This window comes from Kogia breviceps, chromosome 1 (genome assembly GCF_026419965.1).
Source record: "Kogia breviceps isolate mKogBre1 chromosome 1, mKogBre1 haplotype 1, whole genome shotgun sequence".
Taxonomy (NCBI): domain Eukaryota; kingdom Metazoa; phylum Chordata; class Mammalia; order Artiodactyla; family Physeteridae; genus Kogia; species Kogia breviceps.
In genome coordinates, this window is record NC_081310.1 from 163,658,596 (window position 1) to 163,676,868 (window position 18,273).

Below are 18,273 nucleotides of genomic sequence, written 5' to 3' on the forward strand. Positions count from 1 at the left end.
ACAGGTGCTTCCTGTAGCTCACAGGAACTCCCTCTGTTTCATGTGAAGTTTGAAACCTTTGTCCCCTATAGATGAACTCTTTATAGGTCATATTATTTAGACATATTCAACCTGCTGTTCAGATTTAAGTGTGTTACCCTTGTGTTCCCTGGTGAATTAACTGATATTCATTAGAGATTGTAATTGCATGGAGAAACGTGCTATTTTGAATAAAGCTGTATTCATAATCTCTTTTGTACTCCTGGTTGAATTTGTTCTTATGATCAGGGGAGACTATTTACGATGCTGCAAGATCTGTTATCCCCTCTGTGCTTTTGTCATCCTTGCCGCCTGTGTCGTTGCCTGCGTTGGCTTGGTGTGGATGCAAGTTGCTCTGAAGGAGGATCTGGATGCCCTCAAGGAAAAATTTAGAACAAGTAAGTGGTCACCCTTTTCAGAGTATAATTTTGGACTCTTTCCAGGTTCTAGGACAAAGTGAACCACACTGAATTAAGATTTTTGCTCTGATGAAGCAAATATATGTTCCTGTCAGCATTTTTAAACTCTTTCTTAGCTGTCAGCTTGAATGCAGTAACAGTTGCTCATTTTTAAATCCACAAACAAAAAACAGTGCTTATGCACCACTAGGACAAATAGCATCTGAAATAATGGTATTGCATTGTAAGGCACTGTAATACCTTACAGTGCAGAAGGGAAGGGCTAAGATCCAGAAGTCTAGAATCTTGGTTAATCTCCACCTGTTGCCACTTCATATTCCCCAACTATAAAGTGGCAATAACAACACCAGGCTGTTTCCCTCCTCCTCACAGGGACATTTGAGAAAGCATGTGGAAGTGTCTGTCAGACAGTTTCCTCCTTAAGAAAAGCCTATAGAAACATAGGACTGAGCAGTAATAATGATAGCCAGCATGTATGGAGTGCTTACTATATGCCAAGTCAGAAATAAATATTTGTCTCATGAGTGTTTTAAAGTTTAAGAAACTTTAAGTTGAAGAGTTTTATATATTCAAAATTGTCAAGTTGTATTTTGCACATCCAAAGTACTTTTTCTGAAAGGTGTGTTTGCATGGTAGCTTCAACCTGTTTTACCTAAAGATCTTCCTTTAGCAACACTGAGATCTTTAGTTCTAGGTTTCAAGGGTTAATTTTCTAAAGCTAGTAAAAATTTTTAAAAAACAACAACAAAAACAAGGTACAAAAAAAAAGAAAGTAAAGTTATACCCAAAAGATGCTTTACTCAGTCTTTGTTTTAAGTAACAATTAGTGCATAGCTACAATTACAACCTGAATTTTATTATAAATAATAAAATTAATTTAAAAAAAACATTTCTAAGCTAAGGAAGCAGTTTCAGGTTAATCAAAAATACCCTAACTTTAGCAGCGTTAACACACCAGGAAACTGACCACCAGGCTTTCTCAAGTTCATAAAGAAATCTAGCCCCAGAACTAGAATTAGAGTTGTTTCCTTACTTCCTCTCTTAAGCCATAGGAGATCACAACATCCTAGCTTCCCTTCACCCTAGCTTCTCTTTGCTGCCTGCACTTAGTTAAGTTCCAAACCTGACCTAGGGACAGCTAATCCTTAGTGAGTATGTTAATGACGTTCCTAGTGATGTTGCTTGAAAAAAATATATTGAAATACTAACTTTGGTTTTCTTCTGAGCTTCTGACTCAGGGAATGGGATTGGGTAGGCCACAGTTCTCTGCCATGATCATCCTGACCTATGTTTTATCAATTGGTGGGATCAGAGTACAGTATAAGAATGAGATTTGTATTCTAGTTATTTTCCCTCCTGAATGTTGTCCTTAGCAGTATTACAAGGTGTTTTTAAGGCCAGTGTTTTCTTGGTAAGTAGTAATCATAACGTGGATATGAGGTTCTGAGAAGCAGTGTTTAACTATAAATAACCACTGATGACACCTGTCTGTGCCATCATCTCTCTGTAACTAGTTGGGCCTCCTCTGTTTGTACTACAGCTTGTTTTGGTTACATATAGCAATTATTTATTTATACATTTCAAAATATTGCTCAGTTCTGCCTCCCAGGGATTCATTTCTCTGATTGCTCTGTGCCTGTGTTTTCATGACAGCAGTGTAATTTGTACCTTAGCTGAGCTTTTCATTTTCAGGAAATTTCTTTGTTTAGAAATGCATATTTGAAGTGTATACATGTAATAGGCCTGACAATGGATCAGGCAACAAATATTTATTGAGCACATGTTAATACCTGGAAATACTGTATTCAGTAGATGCCAGGAGTTGTACCCTGGACTGTGAGACCTGCTTTCTATCACTGAGCAGCCTTCCCCTGGGACCCTGACTGCATTTGTCAGCCAGTTGAATGAAGCAGATTTGGAATTGTCAGTCCAGCTGCTCTGTGGGCTTTGGTTTGCTGCAATAGATACGCCAGCACCTATACTGTCTAAAGCAGGACTTCCTGAGGGAGGATGGGGTAGGGCCTGGGGCATAAATCAGTCTGCAGGCTGAACCATTGTGGACTACTTGGCAAGATTTTTGTGAAAACCATTTTCTTGGCTAAATGAGGTTAATCTTGTTAAACTTAAATAATCTTCCTTTGAATTATGCTTCTACTTTCAATATATTTCAATAAGTTTATTTTTATTTCTTGTTTTTCAAGAGGACAGTGGAAATCAGACCACCTGCTGACCTGGTTTAAATACCTTTTTGAAAAATTCAGAGCCCCTTGTCCTTTATCTCATTATCTTCCAAGACACTTGTGAGGAAAGGAGGCAGGATTGCTGAAATATCTGGGAAAAAAAGCAAAGCAGATAGGCTTGATATTTTTCCCTTGAGGCCAAGGAGTAACTTGATCCTTAAGCTTGAAGTGCTAGCTGGCCTGAAACTCTCAGCTCAGTATTCTTCTTCTAGAACCAGGTACTCCAGAAGACCTCCACAGTTATTCTAAAGAAGATTCTATTCCCAAGCAATCTTCCCTATTGCTCAAGGCTAAAGTGAGGGGAAAGAATTTGGAAGAAAAGGACAGTATTGATAAATCAGACATCTTAATTGCTGGTCATACAGGAAGAGTAGCAGTTTGGTCATTCAGTACAGAACTTAAAAATGATCTTGTGAAGCACTGAAATTGAAACTGTGATTAAAAATCTTCCAACAAACAAAAGCCCAGGACCAGATGGCTTCACAAACGAATTCTATCAAACATTTAGAGAAGAGCTAAAACCTATCCTTCTCAACTCTTCCAAAATATAGCAGAAGGAGGAACACTCCCAAACTCATTCTACAGGGCCACCATCACCCTAATACCAAAACCAGACAAAGATGTCACAAAGAAAACTACAGGCCAATATCACTGATGAACATAGATGCAAAAATCCTCAACAAAATACTAGCAAACAGAATCCAGCAGCACATTAAAAGGATCATACACCATGATCAAGTGGGGTTTATTTCAGTAATGCAAGGATTCTTCAGTATACACAAATCAATCAACATGATACACCATATTAACAAATTGAAGGAGAAAAACCATAGGATCATCTCAATAGATGCAGAGAAAGCTTGACAAAATTCAACACCCATTTATGATAAAAACCCTGCAGAAAGTAGGCATAGAGGGAACTTTCCTCAACATAATAAAGGCCATATATGACAAACCCACAGCCAGCATCGTCCTCAATGGTGAAAAACTGAAACCATTTCCACTAAGATCAGGAACAAGACAAGGTTGCCTACTCTCACCACTCTTATTCGACATAGTTTTGGAAGCTCTAGCCACAGCAATCAGAGAAGAAAAGGAAATAAAAGGAATCCAAATTGGAAAAGAAGAAGTAAAGCTGTCACTGTTTGCAGATGACATGATACTATACATAGAGAATCCTAAAGATGCTACCAGAAAACTGCTAGAGCTAATCAATGAATTTGGTAAAGTAGCAGGATACAAAATTAATGCACAGAAATCTCTGGCATTCCTATACACTAATGATGAAAAATCTGAGAGTGAAATCAAGAAAACACTCCCATTTACTATTGCAACAAAAAGTAGAAAGCATCTAGGAATAAACCTACCTAAGGAGGCAAAAGACCTGTATGCAGAAAATTGTAAGACATTGATGAAAGAAATTGAAGATGATACAAATAGATGGAGAGATAGACTATGTTCTTGGATCGGAAGAATCAACATTGTGAAAATGACTCTACTATCCAAAGCAATCTACAGATTCAATGCAATCCCTATCAAACTACCACTGGCATTTTTCACAGAACTAGAACAAAAAATTTCACAATTTGTGTGGAAACACAAAAGACCCCGAATAGCCAAAGCAATCTTGAGAATGAAAAATGGAGCTGGAGGAATCAGGCTCCCTGACTTCAGACTCTACTACAAAGCTACAGTAATCAAGACAGTATGGTACTGGCACAAATACAGAAATATAGATCAACATAACAGGATAGAAAGCCCAGAGATAAACCCATGCACATATGGTCATCTTATCTTTGATAAAGGAGGCAGGAATGTACAGTGGGGAAAAGACAGCCTCTTCAATAAGTGGTGCCGGGAAAACTGGACAGCTACATGTAAAAGTATGAGATTAGAACAGTCCCTAACACCATACACAAAAATAAGCTCAAAATGGATTAAAGCCCTAAATGTAAGGCCAGAAACTATCAAACTCTTAGAGGAAAATAGGCAGAACACTCTATGACATAAATCACAGCACAATCCTTTTTGACCCACCTCCTAGAGAAATGGAAATAAATACAAAAATAAATAGGACCTAATGAAACTTCAAAGCTTTTGCAAAGCAAAGGAAACCATAAACAAGACCAAAAGACAACACTTAGAATGGGAGAAAAGTTGCAAATGAAGCAACTGACAAAGGATTAATCTCCAAAATTTACAAGCAGCTTATGCAGCTCAATAACAAAAAAACAAACAACCCAATCCAGAAAGGGGCAGAAGACCTAAATAGACATTTCTCCAAAGAAGATATACAGATTGCCAACAAACACATGAAAGAATGCTCAACATCATTAATCATTAGAGAAATGCAAATCAAAACTACAATGAGATATCATCTCACACTGGTCAGAATGGCCATCATCAAAAAATCTAGAAACAATAAATGCTGGAGAGGGTGTGGAGAAAAAGGAACACTTGCACTGCTGGTGGAAATGTGAATTGGTGCAGCCACTATGGAGAACAGTATGGAGGTTCCTTAAAAAACTACAAATAGAACTACCATACGACCCAGCAATCCCACTACTGGGCATATACCCTGAGAACACCAAAATTCAAAAAGAGTCATGTACCAGAATGTTCATTGCAGCTCTATTTACAGTAGCCAGGAGATGGAAGCAACCTAAGTGTCCATGGTCGGATGAATGGATAAAGAAGGTGTGGCACATATATACAATGGAATATTACTCAGCCATAAAAAGAAATGAAATTGAGTTATCTGTAGTGAGGTGGATGGACCTAGAGTCTGTCATACAGAGTGAAGTAAGTCAAAAAGAGAAAGACAAATACCATATGCTAACACATATATATGGAATCTAAGAAAAAAAAATGTCATGAAGAACCTAGGGGTAAGATGGGAATAAAGACACAGACCTACTAGAGAATGGACTTGAGGATATGGGGAGGGGGAAGGGTAAGCTGTGACAAAGTGAGAGAGTGGCATGGACATATATACACTACCAAACATAAAATAGATAGCTAGTGGGAAGCAGCCGCATAGTACAGGGAGATCAGCTTGGTACTCTGTGACCACCTAGAGGGGTGGGAGGGAGGGAGATGCAAGAGGGAAGAGATATGGGAACATATGTATATGTATAACTGATTCAGTTTGTTGTAAAGGAAAAACTAACGCACTATTGTAAAACAATTATACTCCAATAAAGATGTTAAAAAAAACAAAACAAAACAAAAAAAAAACCCAATGCAGCCAAAAATAAAATAAATAAATAAATCTATTTAAAAAAAAAAAAAAAGAGATATGGGAACATATGTATATGTATAACTGATTCACTTTGTTATAAAGCAGAAACTAACACACCATTGTAAAGCAGTTATACTCCAATAAAGATGTTTAAAAAATGGTCTTGTTAGGCTATAAGCATCTGTGACAGCTGAAGTATACTGGAAAGAGTATTGGTCTTGGAAGCACAAGGTTGGACTGTTGAATCCTGACTTGCTCATTACTAGCTATGAAACATAGGCAAGTCACTTATTCATTCTGAGCCTCATTTTCCCATCCATAATATGTAAAGATGTATTTGTGCTACGAAAGCACTTTGGGCATTCCTCTGTCATAACTTCTGTCACACTGTATAGTAATTCTGGGGCGATGCCTTGCTCCCCACTAGACTGAGAGCTTCAGGGTCTTTTATATGCACTAGTGCCAAGTACAGGGCCTGGCACATAGTAGGGGCTTGATCACAAGATGAGTAATTACATAAAAGTTTATTGCAAATTATAAAGATGTATAATTATAAAGTATTGTTATTGGCATTATATGTTGTATCTAAAGGGTGTAGGCAAAAATCTCCATTTCCTGATCTTAAAGATCAGGAAAAGAGCTAAGTAAGTTCTGTTGAGTATTACTATACTAAATTTTTTTTAAACATCTTTATTTGAGTATAACTGTTTTACAATAGTGTGTTAGTTTCTCCTTTACAACAAAGTGAATCAGTTATACATATACATATGTTCCCATATCTCTGGCATCACCCTCCCTCCCACCCTCCCTATCCCACCCCTCTAGGTGGTCACAAAGCACAGAGGTGAACTCCCTGTGCTATGCGGCAGCTTCCCACTAGCTATCTAATTTACATTTGGTAGTGTGTACTATACTAAATTTTAAATAAGTTGCTTTCCATGTTGAAAGAACATGAATTAGTAATCATAAGTGGTTTGTTTACTACACTTCATTCCATTTATGTAATCAGAGTGCCTTTACTTGTCTTATTTCTCCTAAAAAACCCCAAATCAGATCATGAATATAATCCCTTCTTAGCACATACAATCCTCGGATCCAGAGTGTTTTCAGGGCTTGTCAGACTCACATGTTTATTAGTTAATAACTTTAATCCAAGTTATTTATGTGTTTGTCTTACTTCCTCCTCTACTTAATTCATATAGATTGCAGGAAAAAAAGACTTCCCCCAGCCGTAGGATGTTTTACCACCAGAGAATGGCAGACGTGTGTGGGATAAGTTTTTCTTTATAACCTAACTGAATATGTATACGAAATTCAGTTGGGTGCTGTAAGTGCTACATTAATTTCGACTGGTAAAATATTCCTACCGCATGAGATGAATGTATTCCTGCAAACTGTGTGTAAATCAAATGTTACATTAAAAGCACTTAGCCAAGTCTACTATTTTTAAAGAAATCCTTCAGCACATATTTTTGAAAAGTGAATAAAAATATCTAATTTCTTTTAATAATTCTGAATTTTCAGGTAGTGGGTTTGCTTACAGTGAGGATACCACCGCCACCCCCTGATTTTCGTGGGGATTTTTTTGTTGTTGAATTTATTTATTTGTTGAGTTTTCTTTGTTTAACTTAATAGGATAAAATTAACTCCATTTCATACCATACAGTCATTTCACTGGACAGGCATTTGCATGCTTCTGTGTACCTGGGACTGTGCTGGGCCCTGGGAATACAGGACCCAATAAGACCTGTCCTCAGGCAGCTGTCTTTCAGCCTGATGGAGAGGACCGACAAGTAAATAAGTATAGCACAGTGTGTTCAGTGCTCAGTAGAGTTTGGAGTGGTAAAGAGGTAACGGTGGTCCAAGGTGGGGGCCAGCTCTTTGTGCTGACTCTTGAAAGGAATTAACTAGGCTAAGGTGGCAGAAATGAAGAAGGGGCAAGCCAGGGGCATCTAGGCACAGAGAATAGTGTGTGCAGTCACTGAGGCTTAAAGCAGTCGGTGTGTCAGGAAAATCAGCTTGGCTAGAAAGTAGATTGAAGTGGTAGCTAAAGTGATGAGAAATATGGTTGGGAGGTAAGCAAAGGCCAGATTTATTCAGTCTCTAATACTGAGTGCCTGAAGTGTGCCAGGTATATTCTAAATGCTAACTATACAGAAATAAACAAAAAAAGTCCGGGAACTTACATTTTAGTAAATTATTTTTTATCTGTCCATTATGCCAGCTTTTGGTTTTTTTTTTTTTTTTTTTTTGTGGTATGCGGGCCTCACTGTTGTGGCCTCTCCCGTTGCGGGGCAAAGGCTCCGGACGCGCAGGCTCAGCGGCCATGGCTCACGGGCCCAGCCGCTCCGTGGCATGTGGGATCTTCCCGGACTGGGGCACGAACCCGTGTCCCCTGCATCGGCAGGCGGATTCTCAACCACTGCGCCACCAGGGAAGCCCAGCTTTTGGTTTTAAAAGAAAGCATATGATAACTAATCAGGCAGTCTGTGGCTTTAAAAGATAGACATAGGTTTTATTCTGGAGAACCAACCACTATCAATAAGTATTTTATTTTTCCATGAAAAGGAAAGAATACTCTAAAGAAAGAAGAGAAAACACTCTTTCAGGCCTCTGCCTTCAGGCTGGCAAATCTGTAAACCATCCGTGAGATGTTGTTTCCCAAAAGAAAGGCCAAATAATACCCTATACTTCACCTAACATTTTCCTTTATCTTCTGTTTCACTTTGAGCTTGATTTAAGAAAACGCTATTTGCTGTTTATGAAAAAGATTTAAAATCTTCACTCATAACAGTACTTGAAAGGTGGTAAAAATCTATCTTGCATTTGACCAATTTGAGATAGAAAAAAAAAATAGATTTAAACATTTAGAGATATAACTTAGGATGTCACCTTGAGCATTAATGGAGTAAGGTTTATAAATCTTCATTGACCAGTCAGAAAGCTTCTTAATTGAGCAGGTCAGTACTTAACATTTATTTATCACGTATTGTATGCCTGGCCAGCTGTGTTTAGTGCTTTACAGCCATTCTTTCACTTAAAATATACTTCACAGGATGGTTAGAATTATCACTGTATTACAGATGAAGAAACTAAGCTCAAAAAATTTGAGTAGTTTGCTCAAAATCACAGTAAGTTACAGAGTTGAAATTCAAATCTCACTCTTTCTGCTGATGTTGTTTGTTATTTTTAGCCACCTGACTTTAAAAAGTTGTATTGCCTGTAGTGAAATAGCCCCGATTAAATGGAGCTTTAGTGTTAAAGATACACATTTACGTAAATAAAAGAACAGTGGAGTTGATAGATATGAATTGTCATTATTCTCCCAGAATTAACTTTCATTAATCTATCTTCTTTCCTGCTGTATGATCATTTTTTCATCTTGGAGCCATGACGGAAATTTATGGCTATTTATTATTGTTCTTACTTTTGCTTTTAGTGGAATCTAATCAGAAAAGCTCATTCCAAGAAATTCCCAAACTTAACGAAGAACTACTCAGCAAACAAAAACAACTTGAGAAGATTGAATCTGGAGAGCTGGGATTGAACAAAGTCTGGATAAACATCACAGAAATGAATAAGCAGGTAGCAAAAGTGTGATTCTATTTCTGTGTAAGCTATGAATATTTCATTTTGTCTGTTTAGTATGTATCTGTAAGTATAGGGAACTCACTTCAGATTGTTTTCCTTTTTGAAATGGTGCTTTGCATACTGTGATCCCAACACATTAAAGTCAGGTAAAATAGGTAATAGTTATGCATTTACCCAATATTTAAAATGTTAACCCTTTCTGCAAAGGAACAGAGTTTTACCAAGTAGAACAGTTTAGAGGAAGTTAGAAATTCTTGAATCAACTTTTCCTAAGGAACAGTGTAGGTGTTAAATTTAAGAACAGTGTCATCTAACGCCCAAGAAAATTGGATAACTTGTTTTTATTAGATAATGAGAGCTTATTTTGGTTAATATAGTTTACAAACTTACAGCCTTGGGGTGTAGTGCTATATGCTGTACTAAAAACTTATCAGCAGCTAATGTTAAGTATTATTCTAGAATAGCATTGGAGGAAATGGCAGAGTTGGTTAAATACCTTGACCAGGCAAGCAGGGCTAGAGCCAAAACTTTTCCAGTCCCTAAATTGGCCAGGTCTCACATTCATTCCGAAAGAGGGACTCTGCCAGAGGAAAAGAGCATATTCAGAAGATGTTGATGCAGCATTGTCAGGATTCAACAGTCAAACCTTGTGCTTATATGAATAAGGTGCTGCAGTTGCCACTTGGTAACTATAGTCCCTGTTCTCAGTTTCTGTGGCTTAGTTAAGAAAGGCATGTGCGTCGAGAAGAAAACTCAAGTGCCAAGTGAATGGTACACCCACAAAGTGCTTAAAAATAGTTTTGTCATCCCTGTCGTGGAGTCACAAAGTTCAGAATCAGCCAGGGCAGAGAGCACCGTGCTAGAATAAAGTGCTTGCCAATGTTTTTGAAGCTACCCCCTCCTTTCAGCAGTAGTTTGGGAGTGGGGCGGTTCAGCACTTGTGACCAGAGATCAGTGGCCTGGGGCAGAAGCTTTCAAACTTTTGCCTGGAACCCACAGTAAGAAATATTTTCCATCGTTACCCAGTAAACACATGCATACATGTATGTAACTGAAATAAAAGTTTCTGAAAACAGTCACTTGTCCTTAATATTATGCTGCCTTATGATATTTTATTATTTTTTATTCAGTTCTCTTTCATTTTTAAAAAGTAGTCATGAAATAATTGATGGGTTGCAGCACCTAGTATTTACTAGTTATCATTTAGCCTTGGACTCTGAGTTATAAGGGAAAAGCAGGTATTCACTCTGTTTTTACAAGAAAAATAGGATAAACTGTGGTCTTACTTGTATTCACAGAGCAAATGAGCAGTTTGTCCAGTGAGTACATCAGGTGAAAGTAAACCACCACGAAGCACTGAGAGACAATTAGCATCTCTCTCTGGGGCAAACTGTGGGTTCTTTATAGTAGCCAGTCATGGAGTTTACCATTCTGAGGCATCAAATTCCACCAGAAGGTTGTATATTGTATTCTGAGCTTTGAGCACAGTACCGATGATGATGGCATTTAGATGGTAACTGCCACTCATTAAATGCCTTCTTTATGCAGGCCCCTATTAGATGTACTACATATGAGATCTCCTCCTTTTTCTGCTCCTATAACTCTATGAGAAGTAGGAGGTTCTATCTCCATTTTATAGATAAGAAAACTAAGGCTCAATGAGGTTAAGTAGTTTGTACAAGGTCAACAGCTGTGTAGCAGTTCTAACAAAATATTCAAGTTGTAGGAGCCTGTTTTCTTTCCAATTTTCTATTCTGCCTTCCATCTTTATAACCTCTAAAGGACACAGTAGGTGCTTAGTAGATAAAGCTGAAAGGATGTGAAGTCGAGTCCCTATCAGGGCTCATAATCATTCATCATTGATGATTGTCTGTTTTAGTAACTTTTTTACTTACTATTTAAAGAGCACTTAATTTTAACCCCAAAGCAGAAAAGCAGCATTTCAGGCTTTATAGTATAAAATGATCTAATAAAATGGTCTACAGTAGCTATTTTTAATTTCACTAATGAAAAGTCATGTAATATGCATGAAAGTCGTGACTCATCTTTTGGCTGGAATGTGGGGGATTTTTCCTTAATGGTTTGTACCTAATTCAACTTTTTAGACTCTTTGAATTGCAATGTGTGACTTTAGAGATAAGTTCTATAACACTAGAATCCAATCTGACATGCTAGAATGTGTCTATCAGAGACCAAAGCAGTCCCAGATATCAATAATGGGAGAGTGCCTCTTGTCTCTCTATTCTAGTTAAACATGTAGCTTTGCTGTAGTTTTCCACAGATTTGGGCATTATTCCACCCAAGAGAGGAATGCTGAAAAATGGAATCCAGCTTTGCAGTTTCTGGGACTGTAGCTGGGTCCTAGTGACAGTGTGTGGTCCAGGTCTTATAAGTGAGTAAGAAGTCCTAAGTGTTGCCTGGTAATTGGAGAATTAGTGGTCAGCTCTCCAGAGCATACTCTTTCTGTGAGGCAGCTGATACCCTAGGCCTAGAGTGTTTGGGGCATGGGGAGAAGTGGAACAGCACCTCACCTTACATTGCCTCGGCTTTCAGGCTGCTCCTCTGGTTTTGGGTGAAATAATAGCTGTCAACCAGCCACACTGGCCATTTGTGAGGCCATTACCATTCTTGAGATACTTGTGACTAGCGTCAGGCTCTGCCACAGCCTCAGGATAGAGCCGTACCTGAGAGAGTAGTTTCTACCCAGATTGTTCCACCTAGAACACAGCTTGTTGTCCTTTTAAGACCTGGCCAGTTGTCAGTGGAAGGAGTTGTTCCCTCAGGTGAAAAAAAGAGAACCACACAATTGATAGGTCATTTGGAATAATCATATTCTTGCCCATCAAGTTGGTGTAGAGCCAACTGTGTACATGATTTGGGACACTGAGTAAAACACACATGGGTGAGACCCCTTCCAAGTACTTTATGATTGAGCATGTTAAGATAGTCCTGGAAGGCCCAGTGGAGGGCATGGGGAAAGGGCCAGGCAAGGAAATCTGTCACACCCCTTCCAAAGCTTTGTGATGTGTTTTCCTATGTGTATATTTCTTTCCCATCTTTTGTCTTTAAAATTTCATGAGTAATATGTGAATGTATTCTTATATACAATTTAATAATAAAATACACATAGAACTCTTACGAAAACTACCCTTCAACTCCATCTCTGTATGTGCCCCCATCACGTGCAGATATACACACATAACACACATTCCCTGTACCCATAGTTCTTCGCTGTCAATAGTCTGGGCTACATTCTTACAGTCCCCTTTATATGCATTTACAGAATTGTAATAGCTTTTAATATGAATTAGCTTTTAGGTTAGCGTGTGCTCATGCACACACGTGTGTGTGACTAAATGGAGTCATTAGGTATATATTCTACAGCTTTCTCTGTTTACTCAATATATCTACATCCTTAGTGTTAGACATTTAAATGTTTCTAGAGTTTTGCTATTACAAATAAGAAAGCAGTGAATAGTCTTGCACGTACATCTTTATGCTGGTGAGCATAAAGTAATCTTTTTTTAATTTGTTTTCTTCCAGTTTTATTGAGATATAATTGATATACAGCACTGTATAAGTTTAAGGTGTACAGCATAATGATTTGACTTACATACATCATAAAAGGATTTTCACAGTACATTTACTGAACATCCATCATCTCATATAGATACAAAATTAAAGAAGTAGAAAAAATATATATATTTCTCCTTGTGATGAGAACTCTTAGGATTTACTCTCTTAACTTTCATATATAACGTTATAGCAGTGTTAATTATCATGTTGTACATCACATCCCTAGTACTTATTTATCTTATAATAAGAAGTTTGCACCTTTTGACCACCTTCCTCCCACTCCCCCTCCCCTCACAATTCCCCCCCCACCCCACCTCTGGTAACCAACCACAAGTTTGGTCTCTTTTTATGAGTCTGTTTGTTTGTTTTTGAACTATAATTGACCTATAATACTGTTAGTTTCTGTTATACAACATAGTGATTTGATATTTCAAAATAATCACCACAATAAGTCTAGTTACTTATGCCACCATATAAAGATAATACATAGTTATTAACTGCATTCCCAACACTGTGCATTTCATGCCTGTGACTCATTTATTTTTCACCTGGAAGATTGTACCTCATAATCTCCCTCACTTAGTTCTTTCCTTCCCCCACGCCTCCTCCCCTCTGGCAAACACCTGTTTGTTCTCTGTATCTGTAACTGTTTCCGTTTTGTTATGTTTGTTCATTTGTTTCTTAGATTCCACATATAAGTGCTATCATACAGTATTTGTCTTTCTCTGTCTGACTTATTTCACATAGCATAACATCCTTTGGGTCCATCCATGTTGTCACAGATGGCAAGATTTTATTCTTTTTCATGGCTGAGTAATATTCCACTGTGTGTGTGTGTGTGTGTGTGTGTGTGTGTATGTATGTGTGTGTGTGTGTGTGTGTGTATCATACACACCACAACTTCTTTATCCATTTATCTATTGATGTGCACTCAGTTTGCTTCCATATCTTTTCTATAGTAAATAATGCTACAATGAACGTAGAGGTGTATATATCTTTTCTAATTAGTGTTTTCATTTTCTTTGGATAAATACCCAGGAATGGAACTGCTGGATCATGCGGTAATTCTGTTCTTTATTTTTTTGAGAAATCTCCCTACTGTTTTCCATAGTGACTGCACCAATTTACATTCCTAGTGCAAGAGGGTTCCCTTTTCTCCACATCCTCACCAATACTTGTTATTTGTTGTCTTTTTGATAGTAGCCATTCTGACAGGTATGAGGCAATATCTCATTGTGGTTTTCCTTTGCATTTCCCTGATGATTAGTGATGTTGAACATCTTTTCATGTGCCTGTCTTCTTTGGAAAAAAGTCTGTTCGGATCCTCTGCCCATTTTTTAATTGGGTTGTTTGTTTTTTAGATGTTGAGTTGTATGAGCTCTTTGTATATTTTTGAGTATTAACCCCTCATCAGATATATCATTTGCAAATATCTTCTCCCATTCAGTGGGATCCCTTTTTGTTTGGTTGACAATTTCCTTCACTGTATAAAAGCACTTTAGTTTGCTGAAATCCCATTTGTTTATTTTTGCTTTTATTTCTCTTGCCTAAGGAGACATATTCAAAAAAGTGTTAGTAAGACCAGTGTCAAAGAGATTACTACCTGTGTTTTCTTGTAGAAGTCTTATGGTTTCAGGTCTTTACATTTGAGTCTTTAATCCATTTTGAATTTATTTTTGTTCATGGTGTGAGAGAGTAGTCCAGTTCAATTCATTTTCATGTAGCTGTCCAGTTTTCCCAACACCATTTATCGAAGAGGCTGTCTTTTCCCCATTGTATAATAGTCTTTCCTTATTTGTTATAGATTAATTGCCCAGATAAGTGTAGGTTCATTTCTGGGCTCTCTATTCTGTTCCATTGATCTATGTGTCTGTTTTTGTGCCAGTCCCATACTGTTTTGATTACTGTAGCTTTATAGTATAGTTTGAAATCAGGGAGCATGATACCTGTAGTTTTGTTCTTTCTCAAGATTGTTTTGGCCATTTAGTGTCTTCTGTGTTTCCATACAAATTTTAGAATTATTTGTTCTAGTTCTGTGAAAAATGCCATTGGTATTTTGATATGGATTGCATTGAATCTGTAGATTATCTTGGGCAGTATGGTCATTTTAACAATAATTTTTCCAGTCCATGAACACGATCTATCTTTCCATCTGTTTGTGTCATCTTCAGTTTCTTTCATCAGGGTCTTACAGTTTTCCAAGTACAGGTCTTTTACCTCCTTAGTTAGATTTATTCCTAGGTATTTTATTCTTTTTGATTAAACAAGTAACCTTTAGGATAGATTTCTAGAAATGAAATTGCTGAATTAAGGGTTGTAAACGTTTCAAATTGTGACAGATAATCCTAGATAACCATCTAACAAGTCTTCTCCAATTTACATTTCCATTAACAGTGCATGAGAATACCTATTTCTGTATGTGCTTTTCAAACCTCAGTGTTATTCATATCTTTTTAAGGGCATGTGTTAAAACCTCCTTGCTGTAACTGCTGCTCTTAAGAGGTTTATAATTTGCTGAGAGTATCTCTCTGGAGCTGAAGTTTCTCACCCATTTTATTTTTAAATGGATAGAATTGGAATGTTGAAGATTAGTCTGAGTATTTTGGAGCACTTATGGAGAATTGCATGTTTAAGTGCTTATTAAATGTCATTATTAAAGAGCTAACACTTACTTGGTATTTTGTTTGTATCAGGTACTGTGCTGAGAGCTCTAGATATGTATCTCATTTAAGCTTCATAGCCTGTATTAGTCATCTGTTGCTGTGTTACATTTGTCCCAAACCTTAATGACTTAAAACAACAAACATTTATTATCTCACAGGTTTTCTGGGTCAGAAATTTGGAAGCAGCTTAGTTGAGTTGTTCTGGCTAGGATCTCTCTAAGGTTGCAGCTAAGATATACAACCAGGGCTGCATATCTGAAGGCTTGACTGGGACTGAAGCATCCTCACTCACATGGCTGTTGGCAGGAGGTCTCAGTTTGTCCCACCATGGCTTCTCCATGGGGCTGCGTGAGTGTTTTCACAACATGGCAGCTGGCTTATCCAGAGTGAGTGATCCAAAAGAGAGCAAAAAGGAAGACAGTGCTTTTTTATGACCTAGTTTTCAAAGTTGCCCGTTGTCACTTGCACTTTTTTCTGTGGGCCAAAAGTGAGACACTCAGTGCAGGCCACACTCAAGGGAAAGGGAATTAGTGTCCACCTCTTGAAGGGAGGACTATCAAAGAATTTGTGGACATATTTTAAAACCATCACGCGTCCCTATGAGATGGTTGTTGTTATGCCATGCTACCAGTGAGGAAAATGAGTTCACACTTATGTAGCCATATCTCCTACTTCCTAGACTCTACCCTCTACTCTGCTTGGACTACCCTTCTCAGCGTCCATCCCAGACACAGAGTGTTCATTCTTAGCCATTTATTCATTTGGTAGATGCTTATTGAATGCCTGTCTTTGTGTCAGATGTGTAATGGAAAATAAAACAGACATGGTCCTTGATGACATGGAGCTTACAGTCTAATGGAGGAGAGAAACCTTAATTTAAAATCACACACATAAATAAATCATTGTCACTCTGAGAAATGCTATGAAGGAAAAGTATTCCTGGCCCTATTCTTGCTATTGCTCCCTATCTATTCCCTGATGCCACACTCACCCTTCTAACCTAGAAAGGATAGCTGATTTATTTCTATATATAAAACTCTTACTTCTCTATCAGAGTCTGATTTGAGTCCTGCTTCAGTGAAGCCTGTCCCTTTAAACCTGTGCTAATATTTTCTTAGACTGTATTCAGTATCACATTTAGTACTTGTTTCTTTAATGTTACCTATCCACTTCTACCTCTCCCTCTCCCTCCCTCTCCCCTCCCTCTGCCTCTCCTTCCTCCTCTCTCTTCCCCTCCCCCTCTCCCTCTCCTTTTCTCACTCATATTTTGCTCCTGCCCCAGGCCTTCTTTCTGTTCTTCCAATATGCCAAGCTATTCCCCCACACTGGAACCTTTGCCCTAGCAATTCCCTCTGCCCTGAAATGTACTTCTTTTTATCTCTCTCTCTGGTTAATTCCTTATTATTTAGATCTCAGTTTAAATTTCATCTGCTAATAGAGGCCCTCTCTGGCAGTCCAATCTAAAGTAGCTACCCAATCACTCATCAAGTCACCTTATTTTATTTTTTTTCACATCTTTATTGGAGTATAAATGCATTACAATGTTGTGTTAGTTTCTACTGTACAACAAAGTGAATCAGCTGTATGTATACATATATCCCCATATCCCCTCCTTCTTGAGCCTCCCTCCCACCCTCCCTATCCCATCCCTCTGGGTCGTCACCAAGCAGCGAGCTGACCTCCCTGTGCTATGCAGCAGCTTCCCACTAGCCATCCGTTTTACATTTGGTAGGGTATGTATGTCAATGCTACTCTCTCACTTCATGCCAGCTTCTCCTTCCTCCCCATGCCCTCAAGTCCGTTCTCTACGTCTGCGTCTTTATTCCTGCCCTGCCACTAGGTTCATCAGTACCGCTTTTTAAAATTCCATATATATGCGTTAGCATACAGTATTTGTTTTTCTCTTTCTGACTTACTTCACTCTGTGTGACAGATTCTAGGTCCATCCACCTCACTACAAATAACTCAGTTTCGTTCCTTTTATGGCTGAGTAATATTCCATTGTATATATGTGCCACATCTTCTTTATCCATTCATCTGTTGATGGACATTTAGGTTGCTTCCATGTCCTGGCTGTTGTAAACAGAAGTCACCTTATTTTCATTTTCCTCTAATGTATCCCGCTATCTAATATTTTTCTTATATCAAATTGTCTGTCTCTTTGCACTAAAATGTAAACACCAAAGATCACTGACATCTGTGTTGTTTACCACTGGAATAAAATAGGGCTTAATAGATATTTGTTGCAGGAATGAATGAATGAGTGGATGAATGGAAGGAAAATGGTCTGACGCCCCTGAACACATCCCTCCTAAAAGGAAAGAGGGAAAAGAGTTACAAGGCTCCTCACTGCACTCCCTTGTTCAGAACATGCTGCTACTCACTCCAGGAGCTCTCTTTAAATATTGTACGCAGTACTTATTACTATCTAATACTTTGCTTCTTTGTTCTTCTGTCACCTCCTACCAGGATGTAAGCCCCATGAAAACAAAACCTCCCGGTCTTATTTGCCACTTTCTCCACAG

General features: G+C 38.1%; 1 protein-coding gene across 3 annotated transcripts in view; it reads left to right on the plus strand.

Annotated features, from left to right (window-relative positions):
- EFCAB14 (EF-hand calcium binding domain 14) overlaps positions 1 to 18,273 on the plus strand; it is a 41,324-nt gene that overhangs the window by 2,691 nt on the left and 20,360 nt on the right. For all 3 annotated transcript variants that reach the window (XM_067008293.1, XM_067008292.1, XM_059042921.2), the window contains 2 exons: positions 268 to 416; positions 9,358 to 9,503. In XM_067008293.1, coding sequence (XP_066864394.1) covers positions 268 to 416; positions 9,358 to 9,503 — 295 coding nt within the window. The remainder of the gene's footprint in view (positions 1 to 267; positions 417 to 9,357; positions 9,504 to 18,273) is intronic.